This window comes from Toxorhynchites rutilus, chromosome 2, assembly GCF_029784135.1.
Source record: "Toxorhynchites rutilus septentrionalis strain SRP chromosome 2, ASM2978413v1, whole genome shotgun sequence".
NCBI classification, from domain to species: domain Eukaryota; kingdom Metazoa; phylum Arthropoda; class Insecta; order Diptera; family Culicidae; genus Toxorhynchites; species Toxorhynchites rutilus.
In genome coordinates, this window is record NC_073745.1 from 179,589,596 (window position 1) to 179,607,318 (window position 17,723).

The 17,723-nt window shown below is 49.1% G+C and overlaps 2 protein-coding genes across 2 annotated transcripts; both read right to left on the reverse strand.

The window, feature by feature from the left end:
* Positions 1–7,114: 7,114 nt before the first annotated feature.
* On the reverse strand, positions 7,115–8,680 carry LOC129766445 (uncharacterized). Its single transcript, XM_055766976.1, has one exon. It carries the CDS (start codon positions 8,678–8,680, stop codon positions 7,115–7,117), a length of 1,566 nt encoding a protein of 521 aa, XP_055622951.1.
* A 7,487-nt stretch (positions 8,681–16,167) lies between these two features.
* Positions 16,168–17,052, reverse strand: LOC129766446 (uncharacterized). Its single transcript, XM_055766977.1, has one exon. The coding sequence runs from the start codon at positions 17,050–17,052 to the stop codon at positions 16,168–16,170; it is 885 nt and encodes a 294-aa protein (XP_055622952.1).
* Between the last annotated feature and the right edge of the window lie 671 nt (positions 17,053–17,723).

Here is a 17,723-nt window from a genome sequence, read left to right on the forward strand (position 1 = left end):
ACACTATAGATATACGAATAGATTTATAAATTGAGTGTTCATCAACATTGTTACAATTTCCTTATATCCCATCCTTCTCCTAAAAATATGTCACCCTCCTAAACTCGAGTACACCGCGAGTAATCGGTTTTCCACCTTACTAACCATAGATGTAAGAAAATTGTTTATATATATAGTTTTAAAATTATATTTAAGAATTCGGCTCCTTTAAACTTAAGTAACTGAGCCTGGAAAAATAAACGAACTGAAAAAAATTCTGGCTAGGTTCGCCTAGTTAAGAAGTGAGATAAGTCTGCCAAAAAAATATTCTCAAATGGGGATCAACACTAGGGTAGGAGCCTACCTGTTGGTCTCAAATGTTCCTATCTCACGCCTCCACGAAGATCATATGACGACATTTTTAGATCGGGCGTGAACTGGAAACACACACCTGGTCTTGGCTCCGAGAACGGGTGTCGAAAGTGGCTAAGTGAGGGGGTGCGAGCGAGTCAGAGCGCTATATCTCTCCCGGGGAAGGCCTCCCAGGTCATGGAGGCCTTGCCAACCCGCTGTCTCCCGGGCAAAGGAGATACACCCAGAAAATGGAGCTACGTTCACGAAGAATACTCAGAATGCGATCGCCCGAGGAGGGTCCCCGAACTGGAGCTGGTCCTGGAACGGGCGTAAGAGCGAGCGGCCAGCGGCTGGAGGGCGATGTGCAAGAGCGGGCCACCAGCCGGGTTCAACCCGAAGAGCTACCGCCACACGGAAACAGCAGCCATCGACATCACCAACGAAACGCTGCGCCTACGAGGCGTGTTGCGACTGTCAGACGACAGTCGTCCACACTTGTGGGTACTACTAGGCGACGGATCATGTGGACACACGAAATGAACGAATTCGTGATCCGCGCCTATTACATCTGCACTGCTTTGGAGACGGACATGAGCGGTCGCCCTCGAATACTCGCAATGTTCGAGGAAGCGTATCCAGAGTTCGTCGGGAGGCTTGACCAAAACGCGATGAACGCGAGGCGTAGAGCGATTGTACGCAACAATATGCTCTCCCAAACGCAAGTCGACGAGATCAAGCAGCAGGTGCAGAGAGAACTAAGCTCCAGAACAAGCAGAGCAAGCGATGTGTCGAGACGAAGTTCAGTACGGCTGAGCAATTCATTCGCGAGTGGGGCACGCGAATCAGCACCAGTGGAGGCCACAGTACAACAACCCTCTGAGCCGGAAGATCCACAGCCAGATCAACAACTACTACGCGATCTGGTCTTCCATTACGATGAGGCGATCTCACAGTTCCGCGACACGGACCCTTTGTCGCGCCCCAGGATCCCAAAGTTGCAGCATTCCCGCAGGCTGACAAGTGCAGTAAAGCTCATGAACGAGCACGTTCTTCCGCTGCACTTGGTTGATGCTGAGAACATGGAGGAGCTGCAACTGAAAGTTTACTGTGCTGCTGTGGCGACCGCCAAAAGTTTAGGATACCGTATTAGGCCAAGAGGCGGACTGCTCCAACATCTCCGTGAAAGGCGTGAGCCTCCATGGCGGAGGAGATTGGAGCAACGGATCCTAAACAAGCGCGCCGCAATTGGAAGACTGATGGCGTACAAAAGAGGCAGCAGATCGGTGAAATTATGTCGCCAAGTTGCTGTGATCGTGCGGCCTACTGAACTTCGCCAGCTGGGAGCTCACCAGCTGACGGAAAAACTCGACACACTGGTACAGCAATTGAGCGTCCTTACAAAACGGCTGAAACGTTACTCTGACTCTGCAAAGCGCCAGGAATAAAATCGGATGTTCAGAGATAACGAGAAAGCGTTCTACGACCACATTAGCGACTACCGCGAAGGTTTGCCAGATATTAGCGATGTGACGAACTTCTGGGCTGGTATTTGGGAGACCCCAGTAGAACATCGCGACGGGCAAATGTGGTTAAGACGGGAGGAGGAGAGTTGTGGTGAAATTGGAGAGATGCCAGCTATAATCGTCGGAGAGAACGATGTCCGCGAGGCCTCGCGGTACCTGAGGAACTGGGCAGCACCGGGCCCCGATGGTGTCCAGAACTTTTGGCACAAGAAGCTGACCGTCGCACATCCAAAGATAGCTGAGTGCTTCAACAAGGTGCTACGTGACCCACACAACCTTCCTGAATTCGCCACCCGTGGCGTCACCTTCCTCCTCCCGAAAGACAGCAACACATTGAACCCATCAAAGTACAGACCGATAACGTGCCTATCGAGTCTGTACAAAATACTGAGCAGCATAATTACCGCCAAAGTTTCTGCTCACTGCGAACAGCATCACATCATCGCAGAAGAGCAGAAAGGATGCAGGAAAAATACGCATGGCTGCAAAGACCAGGCCATCATCGACGCAGCCATAGTCGGCCAGGCGGTATATAACCAGCGGAACCTAAGTATGGCCTACATCGATTACAGGAAGGCTTATGACTCCATACCTCACTCGTTTCTCGTCCGGGTATTGGAGCTCTACAAAATTGATCCCGTCGTCGTTAGCTTCCTGCAGCATGCGATGAGGCAGTGGAGTACGTCTCTGCACCTCAGTGATGGGGAAAATGTGTTGCAGTCTAGAACGCTGCAGATAAAGTGGGGGATATTCCAAGGCGACTCTTTCAGCCCGCTTTGGTTTTGTCTGGCACTGAACCCCCTCAGTAGGACGCTCAATAGAAACGGTCATGGCTATAAAATAAGGTATGGCGACGGCGCCCACGAAGAAGTGACCCATACCTTCTACATGGATGATCTCAAGGTCTACGCTGATTCACGTCAGCGTCTAGGTGTAGCTATCCGGGTTGTCGAAGACATAAGCAGGGACATCTGCATGGAGTTCGGCCTTGACAAGTGCCGCTGTGTCCATCTGCTGAAAGGGCAGCTTACCGAATCCGGAGGTTACGAGGTCTATGACGGCGAGTTCATAAGAGACATGGTTCGTGGCGAATCCTATAAATATCTTGGATTCCGACAGCTCACCGGGATTCGCCACTCCGACATCAAGACGGAGCTGCGAGACAAGTTCTTGAGTCGAGTGAACTGTGTCCTGAGGACTTTCCTCAACGCGGGGAACAAGGTACGCGCGATCAACACATTCGCGGTTCCCCTGCTGACCTTCAGTTTTGGTGTAGTCAAATGGAGCAAAACTGACCTAGAGGACCTTGAGAGGAGGATGAGGAAAGCATTTAAAGAGGCCGGAATGCACCATCCTCAATCGGCACTGGAGAGAGTTTCACTGCCACGCAAAGAAGGGGGACTTGGAATAGTCGACATATCTGCACTGTGTGTTGCCCAGGTACGACAACTGCGCGAGTACTTCGCAGAACGCGCCAACCAAAACGCGCTATACCGGGCTGTCTGCGCCGCCGACAGAGGATACAGCGCTCTGCACTTGGCGCAAGCGGAGTACCAACTCAACTGCAATCTGCAGACAGTGGAGGAGAAGATTGCAGCTTGGAAGCAGAAGGCAGTGCATGGTGCCCACCCCCATCAACTGGATCGGCCACACGTCGACAAGGCCGCATCTAATCTGTGGCTAACGCGTGGTGAACTCTCTTCAGTAGTAGAAGCCGACATGATAGCCATCCAGGACAGGATAATGCCGACGAGAAACTGCAGGCGGTACGTCTGGCATCAAGACGTTGATGACATTTGCCGGATGTGCCATCAACCAGGTGAAAACATAGAGCACATTATGGGAGGCTGTCCCGTTTTGGCCAACGCAGCCTACACCGAGCGCCACAACAACGTGGCCCGTATTGTTCATCGACAACTGGCGCTCCAATGTGCTCTACTGGAAGACAACGTACCAAACTACCGGTACCTGCCTGCACCTGTCCTGGAAAATGACCGTTTCAAGCTGTACTGGGATCGCACTGTTCTGACCGACCTCTCAATCCACCACAACCGTCCAGATATAATGGTTTACGACAAGAGCGACCGCAAAGTCACCATCATCGATGTCGCTATTCCACTGAACCAGAATCTGGAGGAGACCCACGGTCGCAAAATCTGCAAGTACCGACCATTGGCCGTGGAGCTCAAGGAACTGTGGGGGCTAAGGGAGGTCCCAAGAATTGTTCCAGTCGTTCTCTCTGGAACTGGAATTGTCCCGAAGACACTTCTGGAAGCGCTAAAGGTGGAGAAGGAATTGGCCGGCATCCAAAAGTCGGTCATCCTTAGCACCTGCGCGATTGTCCGACCAATTTCTCGGTCAGGACTGAAACAGCACGAGCATGCAGATACGTGCATTCCGCAGAGCCTAGTCCCCCTTTGGCATTCAGAAGCCCGGGGGCAGGTGAAAATTCTGGCTAGGTTCGCCTAGTTAAGAAGTGAGATAAGTCTGCCAAAAAAAAAACAATGTTCCTCATTGGGTACGATATCATCGCTGCGGAGAACTATCTTTTTTGTGTATTGATTAAATTATTTATTAAACTAGTGAATGAATGAAACTATTTACGAATTCAATTGCAAACAAATCCCAATTTAAGTCAATTCACATAATCGAGCCAAAGCGTTGCATTTGTACTCGCTTTTGTAGACCGTGTTAGCAAAACGAATTTCGGAGTATAAAAATACATGAGGGTATAAAAGTATTGTCGACTTGAATGTATCTACAATTGCGATTTTCCCAATTTCTTGGTTTTGGAATCTGAATTGGGAAAACAAATTCCGGTTTGCAAAAATGCAAGCGAGTACAAAAGTGCCCGTAGTTTGCATCTATTTTGCAATGCCAATTTCCCCTGGCTCCATGGTTTTGAAGTCTGTATTAGGGAAACATTACGATTTGCAGAAACGCAAGCGAGTACAAAAGTACCCGAAGCTCGCATCTATTTTGTAATGTCGATTTCCCCAGTCTTCATGATTTTGAAGTCTGTGTTAGGGAGACATCTAACCATTCCAGCGATCATTTATTCGTTTTCAATAGCCTATTTTGAAAAAAAATAGTGATGGGTGCCCGAGCCACCACGGACCAGATTTTCACGATACGACAGGTTCTGCAGAAAAGTCGCGAGTTAAACGTAGCCTTTTCATCGACTTCAAATCAGCCTATGATACAGTCGATCGGGACAAGCTATGGCAAATTATGCACGAACACGGTTTTCCGGATAAACTGACACGAATGATCCAGGCGACGATGGACTGAGTAATGTGTGTGGTTCGAGTATCGGGGATCTTCTCGAGTCCCTTCGAATCTCGGAGAGGGCTACGGCAAGGTGATGGGCTTTCCTGTTTGCTATTTAATATCGCTTTAGAAGATGTGATCAGAAGAGCGGGGATAGACACGAGTGGCACGATTTTCCGAAAGTCAGTTCAGCTTTACGGCTTCGCAGACGACATTGACATTGTGACACGAAACTTTGAGACGATGAAGGAGACCTACATCAGACTGAAGACTGAGGCCAGTAGGATTGGACTTGTCATCAATACGTCGAAGACAAAATACATGCGAGGAAGAGGCTCCAAGGAGATAAATGTTAGCCTCCCACCAAGAGTTCAGATTGGCGGTGACGAAATCGAAGTGGTAGATGAATTCGTGTACTTGGGCTCACTGGTGACCGCCGATAATGACACCAGCAGAGAAATACAAAGACGCATTATGGCAGGAAATCGTGCTTACTTTGGACTCCGGAAGACGCGATGGTCGAGTAAAATTCGCCGCATCACGAAGCTAACCGTCTATAAAACACTGATTAGACCGGTAGTCCTCTACGGCCACGAGACGTGGGTTATGCTCGCGGAGCACCAGCGCGCCCTTAGTGTATTCAAACGGAAGGTGTTGCGCACCATCTACGGTGGAGTGCAGATGGATGACGGAATATGGAGAAGGCGAACAAACCATGAGCTGCACCAATTGCTGGGAGAACCACCCATCGATCATACCGCGAAAATCGGCCGGCTGCGTTGGGCTGGGCACGTCGTTAGAATGTCGGACGATAGCCCAGTGAAAATGGTCCTCGACAACGACCCAATAGGAACGAGGAGAAGAGGTGCGCGGGCAAGATGGCTCGGCCAAGTAGAAGCCGACTTGCGGATCCTACACAGACTGCATGGCTGGCGACAAACAGCTATGGACCGAGGTGAATGGAGACGACTTTTGTGTACAGCACAGGCCACTGGGGCCTTTTGCTGATTAAGTAAGTAAGTAAGTTTTGAAAGCAATTTTAGGCCTAGTGATACAAGTTTTTGGATCAAAAACTAACAAGCAAGCGTAGACATTTTATCTCTCGAATGAAGTGTTTATCATACCATTTCGTTCAGTTGTTTACGAGCTATTAACGCTCAAATTCTCGTTCTCCGGCGTAACGCTTTCGTTTTCGAAACTTTGAACTTACACCCCAGTATAGAAATGAAAGACGTAGTCCTACGTCAAAAAGAGCTAAATGTATGTGATGACGATGCACTCGTCTTTACCGCACTCGAAGGACTTCTTCGCTAGATGATACTAGCAACCGAAAAGCACGTAGTCCAAAGAACTTGTGCACAACGCACAATAGATCACACGCGAAAGGGACAATGTCCAGTGTCATCGACCGACCAACGAAATGAAGAGACCGTACTGTGATATTGAACGTATATTTGGTAAAAGAGGATCAAGCTTTACAAAGATGCTGCTTATATAGAGGACACTATCGGCTATCGGTCAGTTCTCGTTCTTCTGATTCTCTCTAGCTCTCAATCTCTAATCTATTGAATCTGGATTGAAGCATAAAATTCCAGTCCGTTTCATTTCGAACGGTATCACGGGAATTCAAATGAGGATTATTCTACAATTTTATGGCTAATTCTAACATTCCGGCCACCTTAAAATATGAGGTATTTCAACAAATCTTAATTCTATTATTTACAAAATTGCATTCGTTGTTTCTTTCGCTGTAACACTTCGTTCTCCGGGTGCCAAGGGTTCGGCAACGTGTGATTTGGATGACGTAATGGATCGCCATAATCCTCGTGTTGATTCAGCAGTGAATGTGGAATGGTGAACCTCGACGAAGACCGAGAAGCAAGAAAACACCAGGTAGATCTTTCAAGACAAATATATTACATTGGACTTGCAATTACCTGTGCAAAGCGCAGGTGCGCATCGAGCAAGTTCTCCCTTGAAGGGTTGCTCTACCTGGTTATGCGGATAATGTTGATTTCGATGACGGAAGTAGAGCGATTCGTGCCACGGGACGGACGACTTCTGTAGCTGATGCTGTGCGGAGTGTCACCACTCGAACAATGCCATCTTTTCCTGGATGAAGCTTGACGACTTTCCCCAGCGGCCAATTTGCTGGCGGAACGTTGTCCTCTTTGATGATGACGACGGCACCGATTTCGACGGTGACTGGAGGATTTCAACCCTTTGTTGCACGAGATTGAAGCTGTTGTAGGGTACTCAGGGTACTCAGACTCTGGGTACCAGCGGGACCAGATCACCTGCAGACGTTGCTGGGTCAGATCCCAATGATCCAAGCGATTATCGACAGTATCCTTCCAGTTAGGATCCGGAACTGCTTGTAGACTGCTTCCAACAAGAAAGTGTCCTGGCGTCAGGACTTCTAGGTCGGATGGGTCCTCAGGTATCGGAGTGAACGGGCGAGAATTGAGGCACATCTCGACTTGTGCCAACAATGTCAACAGGTCTTCGTAAGCGAGATTGACGTTTCCCACGGTCTTTAGAAGGTGCGTCTTCGCCGATTTGTCGGCAGCCTCCCAAAGACCACCGAAGTGTGGTGCTCGGGGCGGAATAAACTTCCAAACGATCTCATTTTCGGAGCACCAATCGAAAATTTGATCACGGTCAACAGCTTCCACCTTCAGCATACGGTAAATCCTGTTAAAGGCATGAGAAGCTCCTTTGAATGCAGTTGCATTGTCGGAATGGAGCTCGACAACTTTCCCTCGGCGAGCGACTAGACGACGGAGCGCAGCTAGGAACGCTGGAGTCGACAAATCGCTCACTAGCTCGATGTGGACAGCCTTGGTTGAAAAGCAGACGAATATGGCCACGTAGACTTTTGTAGGACCACGATTTCGAACTGCTGACTTGACGTAGAAAGGCCCACAGTAGTCGACACCGCACACGGAAAAAGGACGCGTTGGCGAAACTCGCGATACCAGGAGATCGGCTGTGCTCTGCTGGACTAGAGTGGACTTGGAACGGAAACAAGTGTGGCATTGGTGGAAGACGGCTTTTACTAGATTTCTACCGCCCAGAATCCAAAATTTCTGGCGGAGTGTGGCTAGCAGGAGTTGCGGACCTGCGTGCAGTAGCTTCAAGTGGTAACTGCTAGCCAACAGAGCAGACAGCGGGTGTTTAGAGGACAGTACGATCGGGTGTTTAATTGCATCGGACAATGCGGAGTTACCAATGCGACCACCGACCCGGAGGATTCCATATTGATCAACGAACGGATTCAGCCATTTGAGCGACGATGATTTTGAAACACGTTCGCCGTTTGCTAGATCGTTGAGCTCCTCAGTGAAAATCTGGCGCTGAGACAGGCAGCACAGTGATTGTTCGGCGTGTTGAAGCTCCTTGGTGGAAAGTCGTGGTATGGATGAGATATTATCTCCTTGAAGAACGATAAGTTCGGTGAACAGAGGATCGGATTTGCGTTGTTTGGAACGATCCTTCAAGTATTGTAGGTAGCGTATACAAAACGCTACGACTCGGCGTAGTTTCCCGTACATGGAATAGCGTGCGAACAAATTTTCGCTGAAATCAGTTTGTGTGATGAGTGGACAATGGAGCTACTTTTGACTTCGATGTCAACAAAAGTACTGTAATCCCTCTCTGCGATTCCGTGCGAACGTAGCAGCATGTGCCGTAGGCACTTGTCGAAGCATCGGCAAAGAAATGCAGCTGAATATTGCTGACTCCAGAAGCCAGCACCAACCGAGGAATACGGATATCGTCGAGAACGTGAAGAGTAGTGTGGAAGAGCTTCCACTCAGCTTGAAGTTTCTCTGATAGAGGTGAGTCCCATTCACAAGTAATACCATCGCGCTTCAATGTCCACAACCGTTGCATGAAAAGCTTCGCTTTGGTTGTCGTTGGACCCAACAGTCCCAATGGGTCGAATATTTGAGCGATGTATGACATCACTTTTCGCTTGGTGAGAATGGCAGCAGGGAGAGGCAATTCGACCTTGAATCGAAGCGAATCGGCGGTTGGTTCCCAAAGCAAGCCGAGTGTGGAAATTATCTGCTCATTCTGCAAATCGTGGAGAGGCTGAATGGCTCGATCTTCCGGTGGAACATCCTCTAGGACCACCTGGACGTTTGATGCCCACTTCTTGAACGTGAATCCAGCGGAGTTAAGCATAGCGGTGATTTCTTTTCGCAGGGTGATGGCAGATTCTACGTTCGATGCTCCTGACAGTAGATCGTCGACGTAGAAATCTTCAATAACAGCTTCGACAGCAGTCGGATATAAATGCTCGTGATCTTTCGCGATCTGCTGAAGTGTCTTCGTTGCCAAGTATGGAGCACTTGCTGTTCCGTAGGTGACGGTCTGTAGTTCGTAGGTGAGAATCGGATCGGTGAGATTCCTACGATACCGTATGCGAAGGAACGGTAAATCGGCAGAGTGATGCAATACTTGCCGATACATTTTTTCAACATCTGCTAAGGACCGTATCGTTAATTATGGGTACGCTCAAAACACAGCTTTATTTCAAATATTGCATTTATTTTTCAGTTCTGATATCAAAATATTGTATCTTATGAATGAAAGAAAGGAGTAACAGTAAAAAATAATCAAGATTCTGATTTTCGCGCCAATGATCGCACCTGCTTCTTGATGTCCCTCATTAGGTTCTGGACAACCGTCTCATCGACTTGTTTGCTCACATTTATCCAATCCTTTTTGAACTGCTCAAGGTCATCGGCTGCCTTGTCCTTCTTCCGCAGTCGTCCCTTCATCAAAGCCCAAAATTTTTCAATAGGTCTTATTTGCGGACAATTTGGAGGATTCATCTCCTTTTCCACAAAATCGACATTATTCTCCCGATACCAATCCAAGGTCAAACGTGCATAGTGGCATGATGCCAAATCAGGCCAAAATAGTGTCGGACCAGTGTGCTTTCGGATGAGCGGTAACACACGCTTTTGGAGACATTCTTTCCGGTAAATTTCACCATTCATATTCCCGAGAGTGAAGAAAGGAGATGATTTCATGCCACATTGACAAACAGCTTGCCAAACCAGCACTTTCTTACCGAATTTTTCGCAAAAAATTGACTTCTCCGCGTTCGGGACATCTGTTCCTTGCTTTACAGTGTAAAACTGTGCCCCAGGAAGAGTTTTGTAGTCCAGTTTGACGTAGGTTTCATCATCCATGACGATGCACAGTTCGCGTTTGCTTAAAATCCCATCGTAAAGCTTACGGGCACGGGTTTTCACGGAACTTGCCTGAATTTGGCTGCGTTTGGGACATTTTTGCTTTCTATATGCCTTCAGTGAGTTACGTTCTTTGGCACGTTGAACCATACCGATTGATGTTCCACACTTTTTTGCGCAATCCCGTATCGATAATTCCTTTTTTCTTTCAAATTGCCTGCAAATCTTTTTATCCAAGTTTGGCTTGGATGGCCCAGGTTTTCTGCCGCGACCGGGTAGATCCTTCAATGTATTATACATACCAAATCGCTTGATAGCGTTTTGGACCGCATGGACGCTTACTCCTTCCGCCTTCGCCAATTTTCTCATTGATATTCCTGTTTCGGAGCAGTATCTGGTCACAATGGATTTTCGTTTTTCTTCTGTTAGCCCTCTCATGATTGCACTTTTAGGAAAAAACGATCTTTTAACAATGCTAACTGAACGCTAACTGTGTCAACAACAGGAGAAAAATAAACAGCTGTCAAAACAAGCTATAGTCTTTTTCAGACGGAGACTCTAAGGCGTACCCATAAATAACGATACGGTCCTTACGATGGCGACAATTCTTGTCCGAAACCTCAAATATATTGAGTAGAGGTCTTGCTGAACCACGGGTCCAACAAGGAGCGTGTCGTTCAAAGAATATCCCGACGAAGTCTTGCATGACGCGTTGAATACTACCCTGATTTTTGTGGATGACTGGGATTCCTTCAATACGACGTGATGAGGAATGTAGCAGTGCTGAATATGATCATTTACAGGCTCTTTCACCTTCTGCATATGTCCAAGCAACAAACACTCCTCCATAAAACGGTGATTTGAGTCCTTGGTTGCAGGATCTCGTTCGAGGCGACGTTCCAAACTCAGGAATCGTCTGTCAGCAATTGATTTTGATTCTCCAAGGATGACTGAAGGATCTTCAACTCTCGGTAGACGCACGATGTACCTCCCAGACGAATCACGCGTTGTCGTTGCAGCATACAGCTCTTCGCAACGACTTTCTTCGGTGGAATGAACCGGAGCTGATGGAATTGTTTCCATTTCCCAGAATTTTCTTAATGTAGCCTCTAGTCGATCATCTGCCGTGGAAAGAAAACAGAACCGTGGAATACAGGTAGCCGTGCGAGATGCGGGACCAGTGACCGCCCAACCAAAAGATGTTTCGACTACCCAAGGAAGATTTTCGCCAAGATATATCTTCCTACCCGTGTGAAGTTCCCAGTAGCTTTCGCTGCCGATGACCATATCGACACTTCCAGGAACATTGAATAAAGGATCTGCTAGCATAACATTCGGCATCTTCCATGCCGAAATGTCAATCGGAATAGTTGGCAACTCGACTGAGGGCTGCTTCAGGACCAGAAATTGTAGTTTCATCGAGCATACTTGATCTTCTGACTCGATGGTTGCAGTAATTGCACTGTTGATTGGCTTCGATGTCCACCGATTCAAATGGTTTCTTGGCATCCCCTTCGAGTGATTGAATAAGATACTGCAATTTTGCAACGGTAGGAATGTCAGCATTTGCATGAACCATTGACGAAAATGTGTCCCGGAATGAAATCCAACGAGAGAAGTCACCGTTGAATTTTGGCAAATCTATTTGTGGTAGGCGGAGTTGAAAATTTGACGCGAATTGTTGTGGACCCTGCAACGAATTGTTCAAAGTTTCGTTCAGATCCCCTGTGCGCTTTGCAAGAAGAAACCCCTTCGTTTTACAGAACCGTTGTTCGAAGTCCACTCGTTCCTCAATGTGCTCATCAAGTGACTCCGGTTTGTCATATTTTTCGATGATATCCTGACATTCCATGAAATTAACATACAACCGATCTAGGGAATCCAACCATACACTCAGCTCACAAGCATCGCGCTCGTGATTATATTCACGCACAAATGTGTCCAACGCATTGCGAATCGCAATAAGTCCCTTATGCTGGACTAATCGCTCAGCTAACTGCTTCTCTGGTTTTGCGGACATCCCGAATGAAAGCGAAGCGGAAACGGCAGTAATCAGATGAAAGCGAAAATCCTTCCCAACGTGAACTAACCGTTTCTACGCGAAACCGTACCGGACGAGGGTGATACACAATCGAAACGTGTCAATCCTTCCCGAACCGGTGTATAAACCCCTTCGCGACGTATCAATCGAACGGAAGTGGGTCGTCTTAGTATCGAAATCGGACTCCTTCCCGTCGCGAACGTACCCACTTTACGCGGTTTCGCAAATCGAGGGCGCGAGCGGTTTTCCACTCGATATGCGACCGTCAACCACCAGCCACAATAGCCTTTGGCTACCCACTTTCTTACGTTCTAAGAATTGCTACTGCCAACCACAAATATATAACTTGGAACAAACTCACCGGGATCAATCCAATGGGATGAGTGCTTGTATAAAGGAACAGCGTATTGGCGTCAAGTTGTCCTAATGGCGTCCAGTTGGCGTGTAAGATGGCGTTCAGTTCTGTTCCAAGCCACGCCACCAAGCGTCCAAAATGGCAGCGGCGTCGTTCTTCAGAAAGGTCAATCACTTCACAACAATGGCTACTATCCGCGATGGCCAGTCACAATGGCTGTCTTCTCCATTTAACAGATTAACACCTGTCTTCGTGCAATCTCACGTGCGAAATTCTTGGCCACACAAAGTACACACACTAATTATTTGCCGACGGTGAATTTGTACCGTATTTCGAACGTAATGCTTACTATACCCGCGATCAAAATAATGGTAGCAGCGATAGTCACTATCGTTCACCCAGTTCACCGTCACACCAAGATCAGTAATTAATGATCTTATGATCGAATTTTGCTTCCCACGAATACCGGCATCCAGCAAAATGTCCAGCGGCAGCGAATGCTGGTTTAAGGTGGCATGTACAGTGAGTTGCTTCGGTATCGCGCCAGCAGCAAGGCGACTCCGAACTTGGTTGATATGCGAGCGTAGCATTCGGCGATCTTCGACCCACACGTTGTACATAACGTCTCCGATCTTCTCGACGACGACACCAGGAGCCCACTTCCAACCGGTACGACCATGTAGTTTGGCGTACACGGTCTCGTTTCGGTTGAAGGACCTCGGTTGCTTGCGGTCATCGTCGGTTGGCACTGGGACACGTACCGGTGGTGAACGCAGAAGCTCGAGTCACGTTCGGATTTTGCGACCAAACATGATCTCAGATGGCGACTTCTGATCCGGCAGAGCACGACTGGGCGTGCTTCGGTACGTCAGCAAGAAGACATCCAGTGCTTCTTCAATGGATCCTCTACCCTCTCGGATTTTCTTGACGGCTCGCTTGAAGGTATCCACGAATCGTTCCGCCTGGCTATTTGATTGTGGATGGAACGGTGCTGTCGTGAGGCGCTCAATGCCATTGGAAGCGCAGAAATCGACGAATTCGGCGCTGGTAAACTGGGTACCGTTGTCACTGACCAAGGTTACGGGCATACCCAGCCGTGCGAACAACCCACGCAAGATGCTGATGGTCGCAGCAGAGGTGATGCGGGTCGTTCGGATGATCCCGGGCCACCACTTAGAGAACGAATCGATAGCGAGCAGGTAGTAGTCGCCTTCGATTGGACCGGCGAAGTCGACGTGAACGCGTTGCCACGGAGCGGTCGATTTGGGCCACGGTACCGGTGGAGAGTGAGGAGGTGATCGAGCTACAAACGCACACTGCTGGCATGCCTTGACGAAGCTGACGATGTCGGCATCCAACGTAGGCCAGTACACGTAGCTCCTAGCGATGGCTTTCATTCGCTGCATGCCCGGATGGCCACGGTGCAGCTGTTCGAGGCACCGTTTCCGATGCAACGACGGGATGACGAGTCGTTCGGCAAACAAAATACACCCATCCACCACAGAGAGCGATTCCTGCCTTGATTGGAACCGGCGAGGTTCTGACCCATCGAGTGTTGACTGGGGCCAGCCGTTCTGAACGTAGCGGTGGACTTGACGGAGCAGCGGATCTACTTGGGTGCTTTGCGCAACGACTCTGAAATTGAGAGGCAACACTTTAACCGTATTAGTTACCACTGACCTAATATCCTCTTCCAGATTGAGACTCGCGATGCGTAGTCCTCTTCAGGCTTGATGTGCTGGTCGATCAACCGGGAGAGCAGGTCTGCGTTGCCGAACTTCTCAGTGGACACGTACTCGATCTCAAAGTCGTAGAGCAGCAAGTTGTTCCCTTCTTAGAGCCGAAGATACGAAGCAGCGGGCGATGATCGGTTTGCAAACGGAAGTGCCGTCCGAAGAGCATTTTGTGGAACTTCGTGACGGCGAAGATGATGGCCAGACCTTCGCGATCGGGCTGACTGTAGCCCTGTTCTGCCTTCGATTGTCGAGCGGGTAGCGTAGCATGCGCATGTTGGGGACGAACTTGCCGTAGTAGTTGATGGCCCCCAAAAACGATCGCACACCGGATACATCGGCTGGAGGCGGCAGCTTGGTGATCGTCTCGATTTTCGCCGGATCTGGTCGCAACCCGCGACTGTCGACGATGTGCCCCAAGTATCGGATTTGCTGCTTGCGAAACGAACACTTGTCAACACGAATCGTGAATCCGAAATCTTGGATTCGCTTCAGTACACCCCGTAGATTGAGGTCGTGCTCCTCTTCAGTTTCTCCGCCGACGATGACGTAATCGAGGTAGCCAGAAGTGCCCTTCAGTCCGGCTAACATTGTGTCGATGAGCTGCTGAAATGCGCCAGGCGCGATCTTCAAACCCGGCGGCAGACGGTTGTAGAGGTAGAGACCACGATGCGTATTGATCGTCAGCAAACTACGGTACTGCTCGTCAACTTCCACCTGTAAGAAGGCGTCGGACAAATCTATCTGGCTGAAGATCTTACACTTAGCCAGCTTGGCGAAGATGTCATCCGGAAGTGGAAGTGGATACTGCTGTGATTGGAGAGCTGCATTCAGACCCGTTGAGTAGTCTCCGCAAATCCTGATGGAGCCATTGGACTTGCGGACTACGACGAACGGAGCGGCCCACTCCGAATAATCGACCGGGGTGATGATGTCCAATTTCTCTAACCGGTCGAGCTCGCGATCAACGGTATCATACATAGCGTAAGCTACCGGACGCTTCGGACAGAAGACGGGTCGAACGTTTTCTTTCAACTCCAACTTCACTTTTGTTCTGGTGCACAAGCCGAGCTTCTCGCTGAAGACCTCTGGAAAAGACGACTTGAGTGCACCTGTCGACACTGGCGTTCCAGACACGTGGCAGCAGAAGGTGTCCATAGGGACGGCCCAAAGGTTGAAACTGTCGACCAAATCGAATCCGAGTAACTGCAGCTGCTTCTCGGTTACACGGATGAGCTCACGTCGTGTACTGCTTCTGATGGTGACGTCGCACTCGAACTCCCCATCGAGCGATAGTATGTTGCCAGATGCCGTCTTCGCCTTCACCGCTGCTGACGATAACGCAGGACTGCCAATGCTCCGCCAAATCTTCCTGCTAATGACGGTGATGTCTGAGGCGGTGTCAAGTTGCAGGCGAATCTTTGTTCCGGAAAAGCCCACGGAGACATATCTGCGTCGTTGCTGCACACTGCACACATCGATGACCACCACATTGGCGGACACTGGTTGCTTCCTGCGCCTCCTGAACGTAGTGGAATCCTCCGCAAAACCAACATGGCGAATTTGGTTACCTGTCGGTGTCACTGGAAGGACGTTTCGGTGACTCACGGTCACGCTTTTCGTACCGCTTCCCACCAAATTTTCTTATCGCTTGTACTTGGTCGTACGTGGACGGAGATTCGATCATGGCGCTGTCGTGCTTCAGGTTTTACAGCCGCTGGCACTCCTCCGAAAGTTGCTCCAACGTCACGTCATTTCTCTCTTCTATTTTCGTGAGGAGGCGGGTGCGAATTTCGACGTCGTTCTCCGATTTTAAACCACACACGTAGACCAAGCACATGAATTGCTCCTCCAAGAGCTTACCCAGCTCAAACTCCACGCAAGCCTTGTTTACGCGGCAAGCGAATGCCACATGGTCCTCTGCAGGATTTTTCGCTATCTGCAGGCATCGGTAGCGACGGCTGATCACCGATTCTTTTGCTCCGAACAGGCTCTTGAGCTTGGCCACTGTTTCCAGGAAGCTAAAATTTTTCGGAAGTTTAGGCAGAATGTAACTCACATACCGTTCGTGCTCCGATGCACCCAGCTTTCGCAAAAGAAGACGAACTTTTGCTTCACCGTCCAATCTAGCAGCATCCTTCTCGAAGAGATCGTCATATCTCGAGTACCAAGCCGCAAACGTCACGTTGGAGTCGGCCTCGAACCGGAATTCCTTGATGTTGCCGGCCAAAGAGTCAAGGATCTGTTCCGGATTCGGTGGTACCTGCACGTTGATTGACGATGCGATCGTACGGAGAAAGCGTTCATGCTTCTCATCACTTTGCTGCTGCTGTTGAATCAGCTGGGTCATAATCTCTCGGTGCTGCTGCTGTATCATTTGCAAAATTTGCACGAACACATCGCTACCGACCTGTGCTTGCGGTTGGTGGGGCGGGAAGGGCGCGTACTGCTGTTGCTGGGCGGCAGAGACGGGAATAAACTGCTGCTGATAGTGGACCGCCGGCACGGGGATAATCGGCTGGTTTTGTTGCCGTTGATTGTTTATCACACCCGTGGGGTCAACACTATTCTGCCCGTCGTCGTTGCTCGCCATCGCACTTTCACTCCACTTTCTTTTCTTACGCGCGGGGGGCGAAATGTTCAGTGTGTTTTTCCGACGGTGAAAAACAACACACACTCGCGATTACTCGTCGCCACTTTTGTACCGCGAAACCCTGGACTTGCACTGGGACAATATCACGACAGGGTTAATGAAACGCGCACGGTACAATAATTAAAAACGTTATTCCCGACATGACTAAACGATACATTTCACTATGGACGATAAACAATGACTCTGTCCACAACAATAACAATGTAAACAACAACAAGTGACAACCACATTAAAAACACATATATGCGCATCTCCAGCATCGCTCAGTGACAGTCATGCTGTCGCACGCGAGCCCTGCGGTCTGAGCTGCGTCGGATGAATAACGTATCCGAGCGCGGCAAAATAGGGTTGTCCACAACAAGGAGTATTAGGCAAAGGTTATGCACACCGGGCAACTGAGAAAGAGGAACATCAAGGAGATGTTCTATCAAATTTTGATTTCTCCTCGTGATCGATCGTTTCTCCTCGCAGCGTTTTTTTGTGGCGCGGCAACCCATCGGAAACATCCACAACTTTCCTGATGGACGTCGCTACATTCGGCTCGACAAGTTCACCAGCCTCAGCGCAATACGTAAAGAACAGGAACGCGAGCGAATTCGTTGGACTTTATC

Bases quoted from the DNA above. Each gene is read 5' to 3' on its own strand.
- LOC129766446 (XM_055766977.1), bottom strand. From the start codon at position 17,052: ATGGCGAGCAACGACGACGGGCAGAATAGTGTTGACCCCACGGGTGTG.
- LOC129766445 (XM_055766976.1), bottom strand. From the start codon at position 8,680: ATGTACGGGAAACTACGCCGAGTCGTAGCGTTTTGTATACGCTACCTA.